Here is a 15,233-nt window from a genome sequence, read left to right on the forward strand (position 1 = left end):
GGAAACAGTTCACTTGACCTTATTTTTTTTTACAAAAAAGAAAGAATCTACTGACAATTAATGTTTGCATTTTCATCTTTTTTTTAATTCCATTGAGTTTGAACTATCATGCTTCATCAGTCGCAACATATTCTTTTAATATATAAAAAAGAACACCTAAAAATATATTTGCTTTAAACCAATTTTTTATTCTTTTATTGCTTTCTTTCTCTTTATTTTTTCAATTTTTTTTTCTTTAAATAAACATGCCCAGTTATATTGAGAAAACCTCAATGGATAAGGAAATATTACTTTCATCAAAAAATACTACAGATAAAACACCTCCAGAAATTTCAAATTTACTACAACTACAAATTTCTTTTCCTTTCGAACATAGTGCTGATGAAACTGCTATAACTCCAAGTTCATCTGAAGGGGAACCTTCTCAATTATACGATATTTTAGATAAAGACAGTGATTTTTTGGAATTTTCAGACATCGAAGAGTATATTGTTGGGTTTGATGATGATATAGCCAACAAGACTCATGAAATTTTAATAGGGAATGCCAGAACTCATTTTTCACAAACAGACGAGCTCAACAATTTGTGCAATAAGGGCCTGGTTCTACACAAGGGTACAAACGATATTACACAATATGGCCTCAAAGCTCCACAGTCAAAAAAGCATACACACAAGAAAAAAAAACCAACATTAAAGCTATCTCAAAAAACCCGGGCCACTAAAAGAATAGAATTAGATTTGGAAGATGTGTGCAACCAAGTTCAAGATATTTCAGTGCAAATTCTTATTAGTGGAATTTTATCAGGAAGCACAACACCTGGCTAAGGATTCAACAAACATACCGTTTATAAAGTAAACTTCTTTATAAATACATAATAATTATTGTAAATTTATATCAAATTTATAAAAAACTAAAAAATAATATAATGACCAACTTTTTTACTTGATTTTTTTTAGAATCAATTTTATATTGTACCAAAGACTATCCAATTTCTTTTTTGTCGTTGTTTTGCACTGTTTGCAAGTCGATGATAACTACCTAGCCTTTAATTTACGCTACTTACAGTAGTTTTGAACATGGAGTTGTTATCTCTGAATGATTGAATCATACTACGTCATTATGTGTCATCATTAGTCATAAATGACATTTCTATTACACTTTTGCCCTCCGCTCTCCCATAGAAAAATTCTCCTTCCCTTAGCACCACCACCTTTTTTTTCCTTTTTTTTTTTTTTTTTTTTTTCTCAGCAACACAAGTTCAACACCCAGAACTTTATACCATTTCATAGCATCGTTACCATGGCTAAGAACAAGGGAAAAGGTGGCAAGAATCGCCGTCGTGGAAAGAACGAGTCTGAGGGCTTCAAGCGCGAGCTTGTTCTCAAGGAAGAGGGCCAAGAATATGCCCAAGTCACCAAGATGCTTGGTAACGGCCGTGTCGATGCCAGCTGTTTCGATGGTATCAAGCGTCTGGCACACATCCGCGGTAAGATGCGCAAGAAAGTCTGGATTAACCAGGGTGATATCATTTTGGTATCTCTCCGTGAGTTCCAGGATGAACAGTGTGATGTCATTGTCAAGTACACCCCAGACGAGGCCCGTGCCCTCAAGTCCCAAGGCGAGCTGCCTGAGACTGCCCGTATCAACGAAGGTGATCCTTATGGCCAGGGCTCTGATGACGAGTGCAACTTCGAGTTTGATAACGATGATGATTCCGACGATGATGAGGACGACAAGCTCGACATTGATGACATTTAAACGACCCCATTCCGAGCTAGGAACTTTATTACAGCTTTTTCAGATTCCTTAATGCTATATTTGTTTGCTTTTATGTTTTTTTTTAATGAATTATAAAATATTTTATGAAAACTCTTTTATTTTTTTTTATAAAGATTCCGGTCAATTGACTGGGCATTTAAATGTAGATTCCCCGGGGTCCTGGGGTCGTCTGAGCCTTACCCTGATCTGGTTGGAAATCATGTTTGTGTGGTTTGTTTATTTTTTTTTTAAAATTTATTTTCTTTTATTTTAATTTTAATTTATTTTTTTTCAACACCAACATATCAACGCTTTATTACCATTACCATAACTCATGTCAGGCTTGATCACATTTAATTCTGTTAACAAGCCACGGAGTTCTTTGGTACCGATATCCGTTGATCATGTTACTTCCAACATATCCAATGAGCCATCTTTAGACCCTCAGCCCAAACTATCTTCTAAAGACCAGCCCGCCGTACCATCACGATGGCCTATTTTCTATAGCTGCTACTTGCTCCAATCTTCCAAATCTATACGTTCTTTTTACATTGGATCGACTCCTGACCCAATTAGACGACTGCGTCAACATAATGGTGTTCTTAAATCTGGTGGTGCATACCGCACTCGCTCCGACAAAAAACGTGTTTGGCGTGCTGTTGCCATTGTTTGCGGGTTCCAAAGCAAAGTCGCAGCTTTACAATTTGAACATGCGTGGCAACACCCCGACATCACCCGGCACATAAACTCTGATTCCAATTTGTCGAGAAATCAACTGCAGGACCCAGAGAGTGTCCAGAAGAAAAAGCCCATAAAACCACGTACTCTGGCTGGCCATCTCAATGCTATGAAATCTCTCATGCGAGCACCACTTTTTTCTCATATGCCTCTCGACCTGTACATTTTAGAAAAAAGTAGTTCTGAAGCATGGAAAAAGATCACAAATGATACCAGGAATAATAAAAAGTATAACGAAACAGACGACAAGTTTAATGTCATTTGGGATTTTGACGAATCCAAGTCTATAACAGATTATGCAACATGTGATCCGGAACATTTTGATGATATGCGGCCTATACGAGCCAAAAAGTCAGCATCTAAAGGCCAGTCTGCTGAAGAAACCATTTCTAACGAAAGCAATCCAATTATTCTTGACGGAGATGAGCTTGGAGAAGAAAGTGAGGGAGATGAAAATAGCTACGATGGACTAAAACAAATACCCATTTTAGGTGGCCCAAAACGTTGCTTGTTAAAAAGATTACGTTCAGAGCATACCCGAGAGTCCCAGCTAGTTCACGATGTGCTGCGCAAACTCAATCTTGAAAAAAAAACACAGCTGGAGCAAGAATTGGAGTTTGAAATTTCAAAAGGTAAACAGACTATTTTTAACGACGAGGATTATAATAACGATGACGAGGATGGATTTGGATATGGCCTATACGGTAGTCAAGACTACATTGTCGGTGCGCCCAATCATCAAATCACCAGAGTTAACAACGATAATAATTCCACTCGTATGTGCCGTCTTTCTCTCAAACCTATTCATCTTTGCCAAGATCTTATGGCAGTATGCACAGTGTGTGGCTCGACTATACATCTCACTGAATTAGCAAAGTATGCACTTAAAGTTGGACCCTATGCAAATGGAAAGCAGAGAGAAACAGGCTTAATTCCAGTATTACCAAGGACGTTCCTTTGTCCGTTTTGTAGTGACGAAATGTATTGGAGAGATGTTTCTCGGCTGGCTTACCTTCTCCAACAACACTTTTTGACTGACCCTGAGAATTATGGCAAGAAAAACTAAAATGTTTCTCATGGGCCTAATGTGAAGCTTTCTTTATGATGCCCTATCGGGTGTCTGTGGCGATATTTTGGTTCTTTATTTTTTTTTTTTTGTTTGGTCTTCACCAACAACAACAACAACAAAAAAAGACCAGCACACCTTTTAATTAGATCAGACCTAACCCACCAGATTTCGCAACAATTTAAACAACTTGATTTTTTCTAAGGCTTTGTGATTTTTCCATTCACGCAACATGTCTGACGACTTTTCTGATCATCCTAATGCCAAACGTATAGTTATCATATCTGGTGGTACTGCCTCCAACTCTTTGGTATCCACCTTTTCTTCTCTTTCTCCTCATATCTCTTATCTTCTCCCAATTTCAGATAACGGTGGATCGACTTCTGAGTTGATTCGCGTTGTAGGGGGCCCCGCAATTGGAGATTTACGTTCTCGAATTACCCGTTTGATTCCTGAAAAATCTACAGCCCTCCGATCATTACTCTCTTATCGCCTACCTGAGGACTCTTTGGGCGCAAAATCCGAGTGGACAGCCATTGTCGAAGGCACACATCCACTGTGGTTTCATGTTCAGTCACAGTTTAAAGAGCTGATAAGGCCATTTTTTATACACGTTCATGTGGAGCTTCTTAAAAGATCGCGGCCCGGTCGTGAGTTTCGGTTTGAAAAAGCAAACGTTGGAAATCTTTTTTTAACTGGAGCTAGACTCTTTTGCGGTTCTTTAGATTCTGCTATTGAACTTTTTTTGCGAATAACACTAGTTCCAAGCACTATAGCTGTTCTTCCAGCTCTCAATACAAATTTCAGTCATCACATTTCGGCACAACTCCAAAACGGTGAAATAATCACTGGCCAAAGTCAAATCTCTCATCCATCGGCAAACCACTTGACACCGGTGAAGGATGTCCCTTATGCACACATTGTCAAGCAAAATGCAGAAAATAACCATCCACTTTCCTTTTCATTAACTTCTTCAGCTGGCACTCCGATAAGCTCCTCTAGCTCTCCACCATATGGTTCCAGCGATGCGATAAGTACTTCCGATTTCCCAGATGAGAGTGAGAGCTCTCCTGGTCTAACAATAACATTGCCACCAAGGTTCACTTACAATACCATTGACACTACCAATAACAACGAATCCAGCTCCCAGCCATCTCCTGACCATGACCAAGAAGATGCACACTTACCATTTAGCCATCCTGATTTAAAAATTTCTCAATTACATTTCCATAAAGATGAAAATATTCCACTAGCATCACCTATCCGCAGAATATTTTACATTAATCCATATGGTCAAGAAATTCATCCACGTGCTAGCAGCAGAGTCATTAGAACGTTGGAGGAAGCTGATGTTATAATATATTCTATTGGAAGCTTGTTTACATCGACAATTCCGGTGGTTATTTTACAAGGCTTTGCTAGTTCTATCCAAGATAATGCACACTTGAAAAAGAAAAAGATACTACTACTCAATGGATCTAAGGATAGAGAAACGGATTCATTAGATGCTTTGGATTTTGTCCGGGCACTAGTTGGAGCCTGCTTATATAGCGAACTTGGCGGTAAAAGTAGCATTTATAACCATTTCAATTACAGTGGTAGTAGCATTGCTTTAAATCACATGTCGAAACAGCAACAAATTAAACATCATCAGACACAAGCACCATCACGGGATTTCTCAGCATCGAACTATACAACAACATCTTCCCATGCTCAAGACATTCTAATGAGACCAACACCTAGACTCACTAAGGCATATAATCCTTCTGGTACTTCTAATCTTATGCTTGGACCGGATTATGACAATAATCATAGTCTGGGTGTGTCAAATTCTTATCATAGCATCAACAACAGTAGTACTAATCTAATGTATGCTTCAGATCAAGATATTGACGATGTTTACAATTCAGAAAAAATTGACAAAGCAACCTGGTCCAAATATATTACCCATATTGTTTATCTTGAAAGCTCGCAATTTTGTCCCAGTGCTGCAGCTTTAAAAGTTTTTCAATCAAAGGGAATTAAATGTTATGCTTTACAGCCATATTCAAAAGATAATTCTAATTACAAGTATAGTTCTGATTCTCTTAAAGGGTTGCTTACAGTTTTGGTCAATGATTAAAAATTTAAATTGTTATTAAATATATCCATAAATTATTATGCTAAAAAAGTTCCCATCTAAAAGTACAATAAAAAAAAGCCCCAAATAATTGCCCAAATCTAACAGGACAGTTGATAAAAAAATCTTTTAAAGCATGATAAACATGCTCACCAAACCCATTATGAATGCTGTGGAGATGAAAGGCTTGAGAGTCTTCGGACTAGCGTTGACTTGTTGGTCTCTGTTGTATAGGTAGTATTCAGGGTATTCGATTTGGTTTTGAAGAGCACGCTTCATACGATTGAAGGTGGAGGGGATTCGTGATGAGTTTGAATATGAATTTGTCGTCTGAATCGAAGCTGATGAAGTTGTGGATTGTGTGGTAGAAGACTCAATAGAGCCGGAAGTTGTAGATGAGCCAGTACCAGAACTTGTAGTAGATGTAGGACTGGAGCTCGAAGTGGAAGTTGCAGAACCAGTAACAGAGCCAGTAGAAGTGCCAGTGGTTGAAGAAGAAGTAACAGTAGCGGATCCAGTAATAGATTGAGAACCAGTACCAGTACCAGTACCAGTACCAGTACCAGTTGAAGTGCCAGTGCCAGTAGTAGTGCTTGAAGCCTTGCGGATAATTATAACGGTGGTGCAAGGCTCAGTGACAGTGACAGTTCTAGTACCCTGAACAGAAGTTCTGGTGGTTACACCAGTGTTCGTAGAAGTTTGAGTGACGCAAACAGTACAGTGTTCAGTTTGGGTAATAGTGGTAATGGTTCCAGAACCGGATGAAAATGAACCAGAACCGGTAGTAGTAGTAGTAGTAGCAGATGTTTGAGAAATACTATTGGAGGTAGGAGTAACACTAGAAGATTCTTTTCTAACAACATAGACAGTAGTACAAGGTTCAGTGACAGTGACAGTTCTAGTACCCTGAACAGAAGTTCTGGTGGTTACACCAGTGTTCGTAGAAGTTTGAGTGACGCAAACAGTACAGTGTTCAGTTTGGGTAATAGTGGTAATGGTTCCAGAACCGGATGAAAATGAACCAGAACCGGTAGTAGTAGTAGTAGTAGCAGATGTTTGAGAAATACTATTGGAGGTAGGAGTAGCACTAGAAGATTCCTTTCTAACAACATAGACAGTAGTACAAGGTTCAGTGACAGTGACAGTTCTAGTACCCTGAACAGAAGTTCTGGTTGTCACACCAGTGCTCGTTGAAGTTTGAGTTACGCAAACAGTACAGTGTTCAGTTTGGGTAATGGTGGTGATTTGAGGACTTGCTGCTGGAGTATTGGTAGTAGAGGCAGGAACATTGGTAGTGGAAGCTTGAGGAGTTTCGCTTGTAGATTCTTTTCTAACAACGTAGACAGTCTCGCAAGGCTCAGTCACAGTTACTGTAATGGTTCCTTGAACAGTAGTTCTAGTGGTAACACCAGTGCTAGTTGAGGTTTTGGTAACACAAACAGTGCATGGCTCAGTGCGAGTGAGAGTAGTAGTAATAGATGGCTGAACTGTAGCAGTAGGTTGGGCTTGGGTAGCACCAGACTCCTTCTGAATAACAAAAACAGTAGTACCAGGAATTGTGATAGTAACAGTTCTACCACCTTGAACAGATGTTGTAGTAAGAGCACCAGTAGCAGTAGAGGTTTGATAAACACAGTTGTTACATTGGCTTGTCTGAGTCACAGTGGTAACAGTGGGTTGGGGAGCAGCACCAGTTTCCTTAACAATGACATACACAGTAGTTCCTGGAATAGTGACGGTAACAGTTTTACCACCTTGGACAGAAGTAGTGGTGATGGCCCCAGTGACAGTTGAAGTCTGAGTGACACAGTTGTTGCACTGACTAGTCTGAGTCAAGGTAGTAATGGTTGGTTGAGCAGTCGCAGTTGGAGATTCCTTCTGAATGACAAAAACCGTGGTGCCAGGCTGAGTGACTGTGACAGTTCTAGTTCCCTGGACAGAGGTAGTAGTAATGACTCCAGTAGAGGTAGAGGTTTGATAGATACACTTAGTGCACTGAGCGGTTTGAGTGATAGTCGTGAGAGTAGGTTGAGCGGAAGCAGTGCCTGTCTCCTTAACAACGACATACACAGTAGTTCCTGGAATAGTGACAGTGACAGTTTTACCACCTTGGACAGAAGTAGTGGTGATGGCCCCAGTGACAGTTGAAGTCTGAGTGACACAGTTGTTGCACTGACTAGTCTGAGTCAAGGTAGTAATGGTTGGTTGAGCAGTCGCAGTTGGAGATTCCTTTTGAATGACAAAAACCGTGGTACCAGGCTGAGTGACTGTGACAGTTTTAGTACCTTGGACAGAAGTACTAGTAACGGCACCGGTAGCTGTCGAAGTCACGTAAATGCACTTGTTACATTTCTCAGTGCTGGTAATGGTTGTGACTGTCGGCTGAGCAGGAGCAGCACCAGTTTCCTTAACAATGACATACACAGTAGTTCCTGGAATAGTGACGGTAACAGTTTTACCACCTTGGACAGAAGTAGTGGTGATGACCCCAGTGGCAGTTGAAGTCTGAGTGACACAGTTGTTACACTGGCTAGTCTGAGTCAAGGTAGTAATGGTTGGTTGAGCAGTCGCAGTTGGAGATTCCTTCTGAATGACAAAAACTGTGGTGCCAGGCTGAGTGACTGTGACAGTTCTAGTTCCCTGGACAGAGGTAGTAGTAATGACTCCAGTAGAGGTAGAGGTTTGATAGATACACTTAGTGCACTGAGCGGTTTGAGTGATAGTTGTGAGAGTGGGTTGAGCCTGCGCGGTTGGAGACTCCTTTTGAGCGACTACCACAACAACACCGGGCTGAGTGACAGTGACAGTCTTGGTCCCCTGAATAGAAGTTTTTGTGATAACTCCGGAGCTGGTAGAGGTTTCAGTGACGCAAACTTTGCATTGTTGCTTTTGAGTAACAGTGATGGTTTGAAGTCCAGTATTAGTGGGGGCTACTTGGTTACCGCCATTAGTGGTAATGGTGGTATTACTTCCTCCTCCAGTGAGAGTTGTATTACTTGGAGCTTCTACAGAGTGAATGATTCTCTTGTTACCGCTAGAATCGGTGATGGTTGATGTATAAGTCTTGCAAACATTGCAATTAGTGATGATAGTAGCGCCTGTTGTGATTGTTGGAATGGCAGATTCTAAAATAGTAATTAGTATAAATAATCAATGAATCAAAAATTGAAAAACTTACGAGTTCCAGTTCCAGATGAGCCAGTAACAGAACCTGTAGACCGAGTTGAAGTGGACCCAGTACTAGTACCAGTAGTAGAGCCAGAAGTTGATCCCGTACTAGTTGTAGAGCTTCTTTGAGTGGGCAAACCAGTAGTGCTCCCCGATCCAGAGCTTGTTGAAGGATTACCACTAGAAGAGCTTGATCCCGAAGTAGATGTTCCACTAGATGAACCAGTTCCTGTTATTCCACTTGACGTGATTGAACCAGAAGAAAAACCAGATGTAACTGTCGAAGAGGTGACTGTTCCTGATGTGAGACTAGAAGAGCCTGTGCGTGTTGAGGACCTGGTACCAGTTGCGGAATTCGACGAACTGCCTAACGTAATACTGGTGGAACTGGTACCTGATTGCGAGCCGGTGCCAGAAGTCGTTGTTGTATCAGTGGGATTAGGTAAAACTGAGGAGGTGCCAGAGGAAGTTGTACTAGATGGCAATATTGTTGAAGAAGTATTTTGAAATACCGGAGGTGCTAATACGCTATCACTTCTTCTCATGAGATTTGGAAAGGCAAGGGCATTGGTCGCCAGCAAGGCTGTGATTATTGTGAATTTCATGATATAAAAAATGTAAGAGCACAATCAATTGACCACTTATTGATTAGAAAACTGATTAATTGAAACGAGAGGATAATAAAAAATAAACGAGAGGAAAAAAAAGAAAAGCTAAGAGTTTTTCTATTCAAAAAAAAAAAATATAAAGTATATGAATAATATGAGAATGCAGTAAATAGATGATGATGAAAAGAGAAGAAAAAAAAACTAAAACAAGGATATCAGAAATTGAAGAAGTATTTATACGTTTTTTTTATTTCAAGCTATATATGTAAATAATTTTAAAAAGTCGAAATAATTATTCAATTGATAAATGAAAGTTATTGTTTGAAGATAGTTTTTAAATATTTTTAAAAGAAATAAAAAAGAGCAAACATTTTATTAAGAAATCGAAAAAGTTAATTATTTGGGGTAATAGATTTCTTTTTTTATTTCTTTTTTTTATTTTTATTTTTATTTTATTTTATATTTATTTTTTTATTTTTCATTTATTCCATAGGATTTACACCTTCCAAAGCTTATTATCTTTTGCAAATGTACCATAACTTTTTCAAAATATTTTACTAGAGAATAACAATTTTTGGTTATTTATATCTGAACTTTAAAGATATGCTGGTTTTATTTTTACACTAAAAAAATCACATAAAAATAGTAAAAAAAATTATTGTACATTGGTGGGAAAAAAGCTGTTGTTGGCGGTCTTTAAAAAATATAAACAAATCGCCGTGCATACAGTAAAATACATTCACCATTCATATTAAAGAAATACTTTTAAAACACTTTAATCCGGCCAGTTTATGGTTGAACTTTGAAATAGTTCGCTACTGCTAATTTGTAAAACATCTTTTTTTACAAAAAAACCTATGGAAGTTTTTGATTCAGAAGCTTGATAGGCCAAAAAAATAAAAATAATCGCTTCGAGCAGGTTTCAAGACATTGTGATTACAACAATTTAAAAGCTATTACGGAAACTGGTGGCTAGTGATTTAAAAGGAAGATTTTTTTAACGATCGAAAAGTAATGAAGCCACGGGGAGTCTAATAATAATTGGGCTCTGAATTACAATGTGTGGACCATACATATTTTTTTTTTCAAAAAAAAAAAAAAAAAAAAAAAATTATAAATTAATTTAAACTAGCTTATGAATCATGCATATACAATGAGTTTTGCTTCTTCAAAATCTAGGAAATAGTAAAAATAGAATTGATAATTGAAAAAGGCCCTGAGCAGCTCAAGCAAAACTTTTTTTCTCTGATAAACATTTTTAGGGCGGCTAGACAGTTAAAAGTCCTTTTAATTATCCGCATAGCTTTTAATTATCTATAAATTTCCTAAAAAAGAAAAAATAACCGACGGCATTCTGCTGTTTTTTTTTAAGCAGCCCATGTGGTTTATGCAAGGGTCAAGCCGCATAGTGCCTAAGCTTAAATTTTCTCGAACTGGATTCTTATTTTCAATTGTTTTTTATAAGATGCAAAAAAAAAAAAAGAATTAACAAGCTGGTATATTTGTGACTTTTCGTTCCACAAGTTGGGAAAATTTGCATAATATAGAATCTATGGTAAATCAATAGTTCTTATTTTTAACAGCAAAATATATCCTTGAATAATCTAGGTCTTAATTTTTATATTGTTGGGTTATAAATAAACTGTTCTAAGTGTTAGTCAAACCAAAATTTTACTACTATATTGTACTGTTGAACGTTATATTGCTAAGGAAACCAAGCAAGCCTTAGAAAATCAGATGAGATACAGTAATAATAATAATATTATTATGTTTCTCTAAAAAAAGGCGATTTCACTTACAACATGAGCTTGGAATCCCATCAATTAGGTCGAATAATTTTAAGTATCACTATACATGTATTATTAGAAGCATCTGCGTTCGAGGGGCTGGCTGGTTTTGTGAGAATTTCATTTACTGATGTACATCTAGTTTTAGATGGAACTTTTGCTGCTCCCTAGTGAAGCATTACGCTCTTTCATTATTATCACGATAAAAAAAAACCTTCAATCAAATTGAATCTAAAAGTTCCTAATATTGTTGTTACTTTCTCCCCCCCTCCTTCCCTGATACCCCCTTATTCGTTCTGAAATGGCAATATGATAACCACAGTGACACTCTTTCAAAAAAAAAAAAAAAAAAAAAAAAAAAAAAAAACTAGCTTTAGGGGGTCAAACCTTATTGTTAAAAATGCCTTAAGGTCGCAATCTAGGTTTTTTTCATACGGTAATGGTGATTCAATCCAATTCGTAGCAGCTTGTATTGAAAAGTATCTGGGGAATATTAATAAGAAATCAAAAGACTTTTCGTGCTGACATTTAACTATTCGTATTTCAAATGAAACAAAAATAGCTCTGGAAATTTTTTTTTTCATTCTCAATTTTCTTAAAATTATTATGAAGGCTTTCTAAAAATCTTCTAAGCATGGAAAAATATATATTATTTCTTCATAAGTTACTTGCAATAATTATTATCAACATTATTAATTAATGATATCATTATAATGATAGCTATCTGCCTCCAGGCGGAATAATTTGTAGCTAAATTTGGAAACTAATTATTTTCGTCAGCAGAGCATACAGCCAGCCTTTTAAAATAAAAGCTGTAATATAATCACAATTATCAAAGAAGAACCCACCCTCGTCAACTATCGAATTCGATGGATATTCTTTTTTTTTAAATAAAAATAAATTGTATTAATTTTTTTTTTGATTAATATACAACTGAAATTTATAAATAGTTAGTTAAGCTTTGAACTCTTAATTTTTTACTATAATCTGGATTGTCTTAAACTTTTCATTTTACATTTGCCTGGACATTGACTACTCAAATAAAACTATATTCTTTCCTTAAATAAATCACTTTATCATATAATGTCACAATTCAAAATTGAGTCTTTTTTTATTTAAATGGTAATTTAAAAACAAGTTAGTTTTTGCTTTCCCAAGTCCGTTATATAAATTGATAAAATGATTAAAGTAAATATTAATTGTCTGAAACCAATTTGTTAATTTTTTTAATAGTGGTTCTTTTTTGAAATTCTATAGAAAGAATATTTATTTATAAATAAAGCCATCATACTTAATTTTGAGTACGCAGATTTCTAAATTTTAAATTTTTTTTAACATCACCAAGCGTGTTTCAAGTAGAAAAAAAAAAAAACCAAAAGTTCAATTAAATATTTTTTATCATTTCAATTGAATAACATCTGGAGACCTTTATAAAGAAACATGTAATTATTGTAAATCCTTTTTTTTTAAAAAAAATAAAAAAAGCAAAAAAGTTTTATTACATTTGATCTCAAGAACTTGAGCATTGTGCTTTTTTCACCACATGTACAGAAATAAAAGGCATACCCGTTTAAACTCATGTTTGTGTTCCTGCACTGAAACTATATAATTGACATAGATATTCAACAACAAGTTATTTATAAAAGCAATTCAAGGTTCATTTGAATAAACAAATTATAATCTAAAAATCAAGAAACTTCTTGTTCATTGACATGAGGTGGAAAGTTGTTCTCTTGAAAAAAAAAAAAAGAAGTTTTACACAAGTTCCATCATTTTTCACATTAATACAGTTCGATCAAGAATTGCAACCAAAAAAAGAACAAAAAAAGAACAAAAAAAGTTTTGGTTAAACATTTAAGTTAAGAAATTTAATTTTTTTTTTTTGCGAAAGGTCTGGTGCCTGAGTTATATTAAAGCGTTAATTTGTGTAAGATCTACTGCAGAAAAAATAAAAATTAAGCTCATTCATAGCAAGACATAGTTGAGTTGAACCCTCCCAAAAAAGACACCTTGGGTATTTATAAAAATTAATAAAGTGGGAAATAATATAGTGGAAAAGAGGGGCCCAAAAACATGAAAACCGTTTTCTCTGGTTTTTTAAATCGCTAGAGAAAAAAATCTCGTTAATTGAGATTTTTAATAGTCTCACCATCATCCGGTTTGAAACGAAATTTGAATCAAAATTGAATCTATACTGAGGGGTTTTCATTCAGTTTGAAATTAAGACAAAACTAGTTTTGTTGATGAGCTGTTATTTATTCATAGAAAGAGGAACTCATCAATTTTTTAAAATAACCAATCTGCGGGAATCAAATCATATTAAAATTTCTCTTAAGATGGTATTACAGGGAAAGCACTTTTGTAAAAAAAGAAATGAATTAATTGCAATCGCCTAAGAATGTATGTCTAAGTATATAATAAGAACCATATCCTTAGAAAGTTAAACTAAAGTATTAAGCAACACTCTACATCCATTCAAGTAATTGTCAGCGACCGTCGTGGTGTATACTAACTTCTCATAACTTTCATCAACCTCTCGGCAAAAAAGCATCTAAATATAAACAAAATTTGTTACCATAGTCAGCAGCTGTAAAACAAACAAACGAAATGACAATTACCAAAATAACTTACCCCATTGCGTTGGTCAATCAAAACATTAATGGTTCCTTCGATAATGTAAATCTTGAGCAGCTCTTCGAGTTTGGAAGGCTCAAGAAGGAATGTTTCTGAAACAGTTTGAATAGAGACGTTTTTGTAAGCGGAGAGGTACTGAAGAAGAGCCCGCTTCTTGATTGCACCTAAAAGATTTTTCAAAATAGGAAATAAAAATGGATCTGCCTCATAATCAGGCTTGAAATCTTCCAAAGAACTAAAAAATTCCTTATACTTGGAGTTTAAAAAGAATTCAATGAGCTCCGAAAGGTTCTGAAGAGAATCCTCAGTTAATGACTGAAATACTTGGTCAGCTGAAGACAAAAATTGCAACTCTGATCGGCTAAAAGATGCAAGAGCAGCAAGGGTAATATAGACAGCAAGATCCTGGGGAGTAGCAATGTCATTAAAAATTAATTTGTGTTTTGGAGATATTTTTAGAAGAACAGAGGCTGCTTCTCGGTATTTTTCTTGTTGTAAAGTTGCGATTCCGCAAAGTACACCAATCTTGACAGCTCCAGGCCAGCTAAGGCTGCCATTTTTGTCCAAAAATAAAGAAGTAAGTTTAGAAGAAAATGCAAGAGAAGATGAGTAATTTTTAGAAGAAAAAAAGTTTACAGTTGCTTCAAAAATAAGAGATTCCACAATTTCTTCATAGTTTTTGGGACTGACTGTGTCTCTAAATTTAATAATATTAACCTTGGCACCATCAAAATCCCCCATTTCGTAAAGTAAAAACGCGAGGTTTTTGAACCCATTCTAAAAAAAAGTTATTAAAAAAAAGAAAGCGAAAAAAAGAACACTTTATTATAATAGGCACATACCGATACAGTGGATGATGCATGATTCCAGTTCCATGAGGTAGCTTCAATTGATTGTGTAAGGGTTTCTCTTTCAGCAATTAGTGTAGCTTCTTTTTCAGCAATCGATTCAGTCCCTTCTGGAACTGCAATTCCTTGATCATGAAGGGCTCTTGCAATTGACTTTAATAGATTAATGTTTTTGGATAAATTTTTGGCATGCTGAAAGGCTAAAGAAAGAGCTTCTATATAGAGCTCTGATGACAATGTGGCAATATGGTTTAAACGTAAAACCTTTCCCTGGCCAGTGTAATGGCTGAATCTTTCGGTGAGATCATAATGAAGAGAACCTATAGTAAGTTAATAAAAAATTTAACAAATAATCAAAAAAAAAATAAAAGTGGGCCTACCTTGGATCGTTGAAATAAAAGGTTTGTTCCAGTTGAATTTTGTGATAGACATGTTTGTTTATGTTTGTGGCAATATCGTAGTGGTTGGCAATTGATGGTAGAAAAGTCAAGGACATGGAGGTTA

At 36.1% G+C, this 15,233-nt stretch overlaps 6 protein-coding genes across 6 annotated transcripts; 4 read left to right on the plus strand and 2 right to left on the minus strand.

Annotated features, from left to right (window-relative positions):
• Nucleotides 1-272: 272 nt before the first annotated feature.
• On the plus strand, nucleotides 273-827 carry SAPINGB_P006144 (uncharacterized protein; the record flags this gene model as incomplete). The annotated part of the gene is made up of 1 exon (XM_032000858.1): nucleotides 273-827. The coding sequence occupies one exon, from the start codon at nucleotides 273-275 to the stop codon at nucleotides 825-827; it is 555 nt and encodes a 184-aa protein (XP_031856749.1).
• A 475-nt stretch (nucleotides 828-1,302) lies between these two features.
• On the plus strand, nucleotides 1,303-1,761 carry SAPINGB_P006145 (uncharacterized protein; the record flags this gene model as incomplete). Its single annotated transcript, XM_032000859.1, has 1 exon — nucleotides 1,303-1,761. The coding sequence occupies one exon, from the start codon at nucleotides 1,303-1,305 to the stop codon at nucleotides 1,759-1,761; it is 459 nt and encodes a 152-aa protein (XP_031856750.1).
• Nucleotides 1,762-2,095: 334 nt separating this feature from the next.
• On the plus strand, nucleotides 2,096-3,565 carry SAPINGB_P006146 (uncharacterized protein; the record flags this gene model as incomplete). The annotated part of the gene is made up of 1 exon (XM_032000860.1): nucleotides 2,096-3,565. The coding sequence occupies one exon, from the start codon at nucleotides 2,096-2,098 to the stop codon at nucleotides 3,563-3,565; it is 1,470 nt and encodes a 489-aa protein (XP_031856751.1).
• Nucleotides 3,566-3,797: 232 nt separating this feature from the next.
• Nucleotides 3,798-5,687, plus strand: SAPINGB_P006147 (uncharacterized protein; the record flags this gene model as incomplete). The annotated part of the gene is made up of 1 exon (XM_032000861.1): nucleotides 3,798-5,687. The coding sequence occupies one exon, from the start codon at nucleotides 3,798-3,800 to the stop codon at nucleotides 5,685-5,687; it is 1,890 nt and encodes a 629-aa protein (XP_031856752.1).
• A 126-nt stretch (nucleotides 5,688-5,813) lies between these two features.
• Nucleotides 5,814-9,457, minus strand: SAPINGB_P006148 (uncharacterized protein; the record flags this gene model as incomplete). The annotated part of the gene is made up of 2 exons (XM_032000862.1): nucleotides 5,814-8,809; nucleotides 8,863-9,457. 2 exons carry the CDS (start codon nucleotides 9,455-9,457, stop codon nucleotides 5,814-5,816), a joined length of 3,591 nt encoding a protein of 1,196 aa, XP_031856753.1.
• A 4,230-nt stretch (nucleotides 9,458-13,687) lies between these two features.
• SAPINGB_P006149 (uncharacterized protein) lies at nucleotides 13,688-15,161 on the minus strand (the record flags this gene model as incomplete). The annotated part of the gene is made up of 4 exons (XM_032000863.1): nucleotides 13,688-13,798; nucleotides 13,879-14,658; nucleotides 14,724-15,049; nucleotides 15,110-15,161. 4 exons carry the CDS (start codon nucleotides 15,159-15,161, stop codon nucleotides 13,688-13,690), a joined length of 1,269 nt encoding a protein of 422 aa, XP_031856754.1.
• Nucleotides 15,162-15,233: the final 72 nt, after the last annotated feature.

This window comes from Magnusiomyces paraingens (genome assembly GCF_902498895.1).
Source record: "Magnusiomyces paraingens strain CBS 517.90 genome assembly, contig: contig5, whole genome shotgun sequence".
In the NCBI taxonomy this organism is placed as follows: domain Eukaryota; kingdom Fungi; phylum Ascomycota; class Dipodascomycetes; order Dipodascales; family Dipodascaceae; genus Magnusiomyces; species Magnusiomyces paraingens.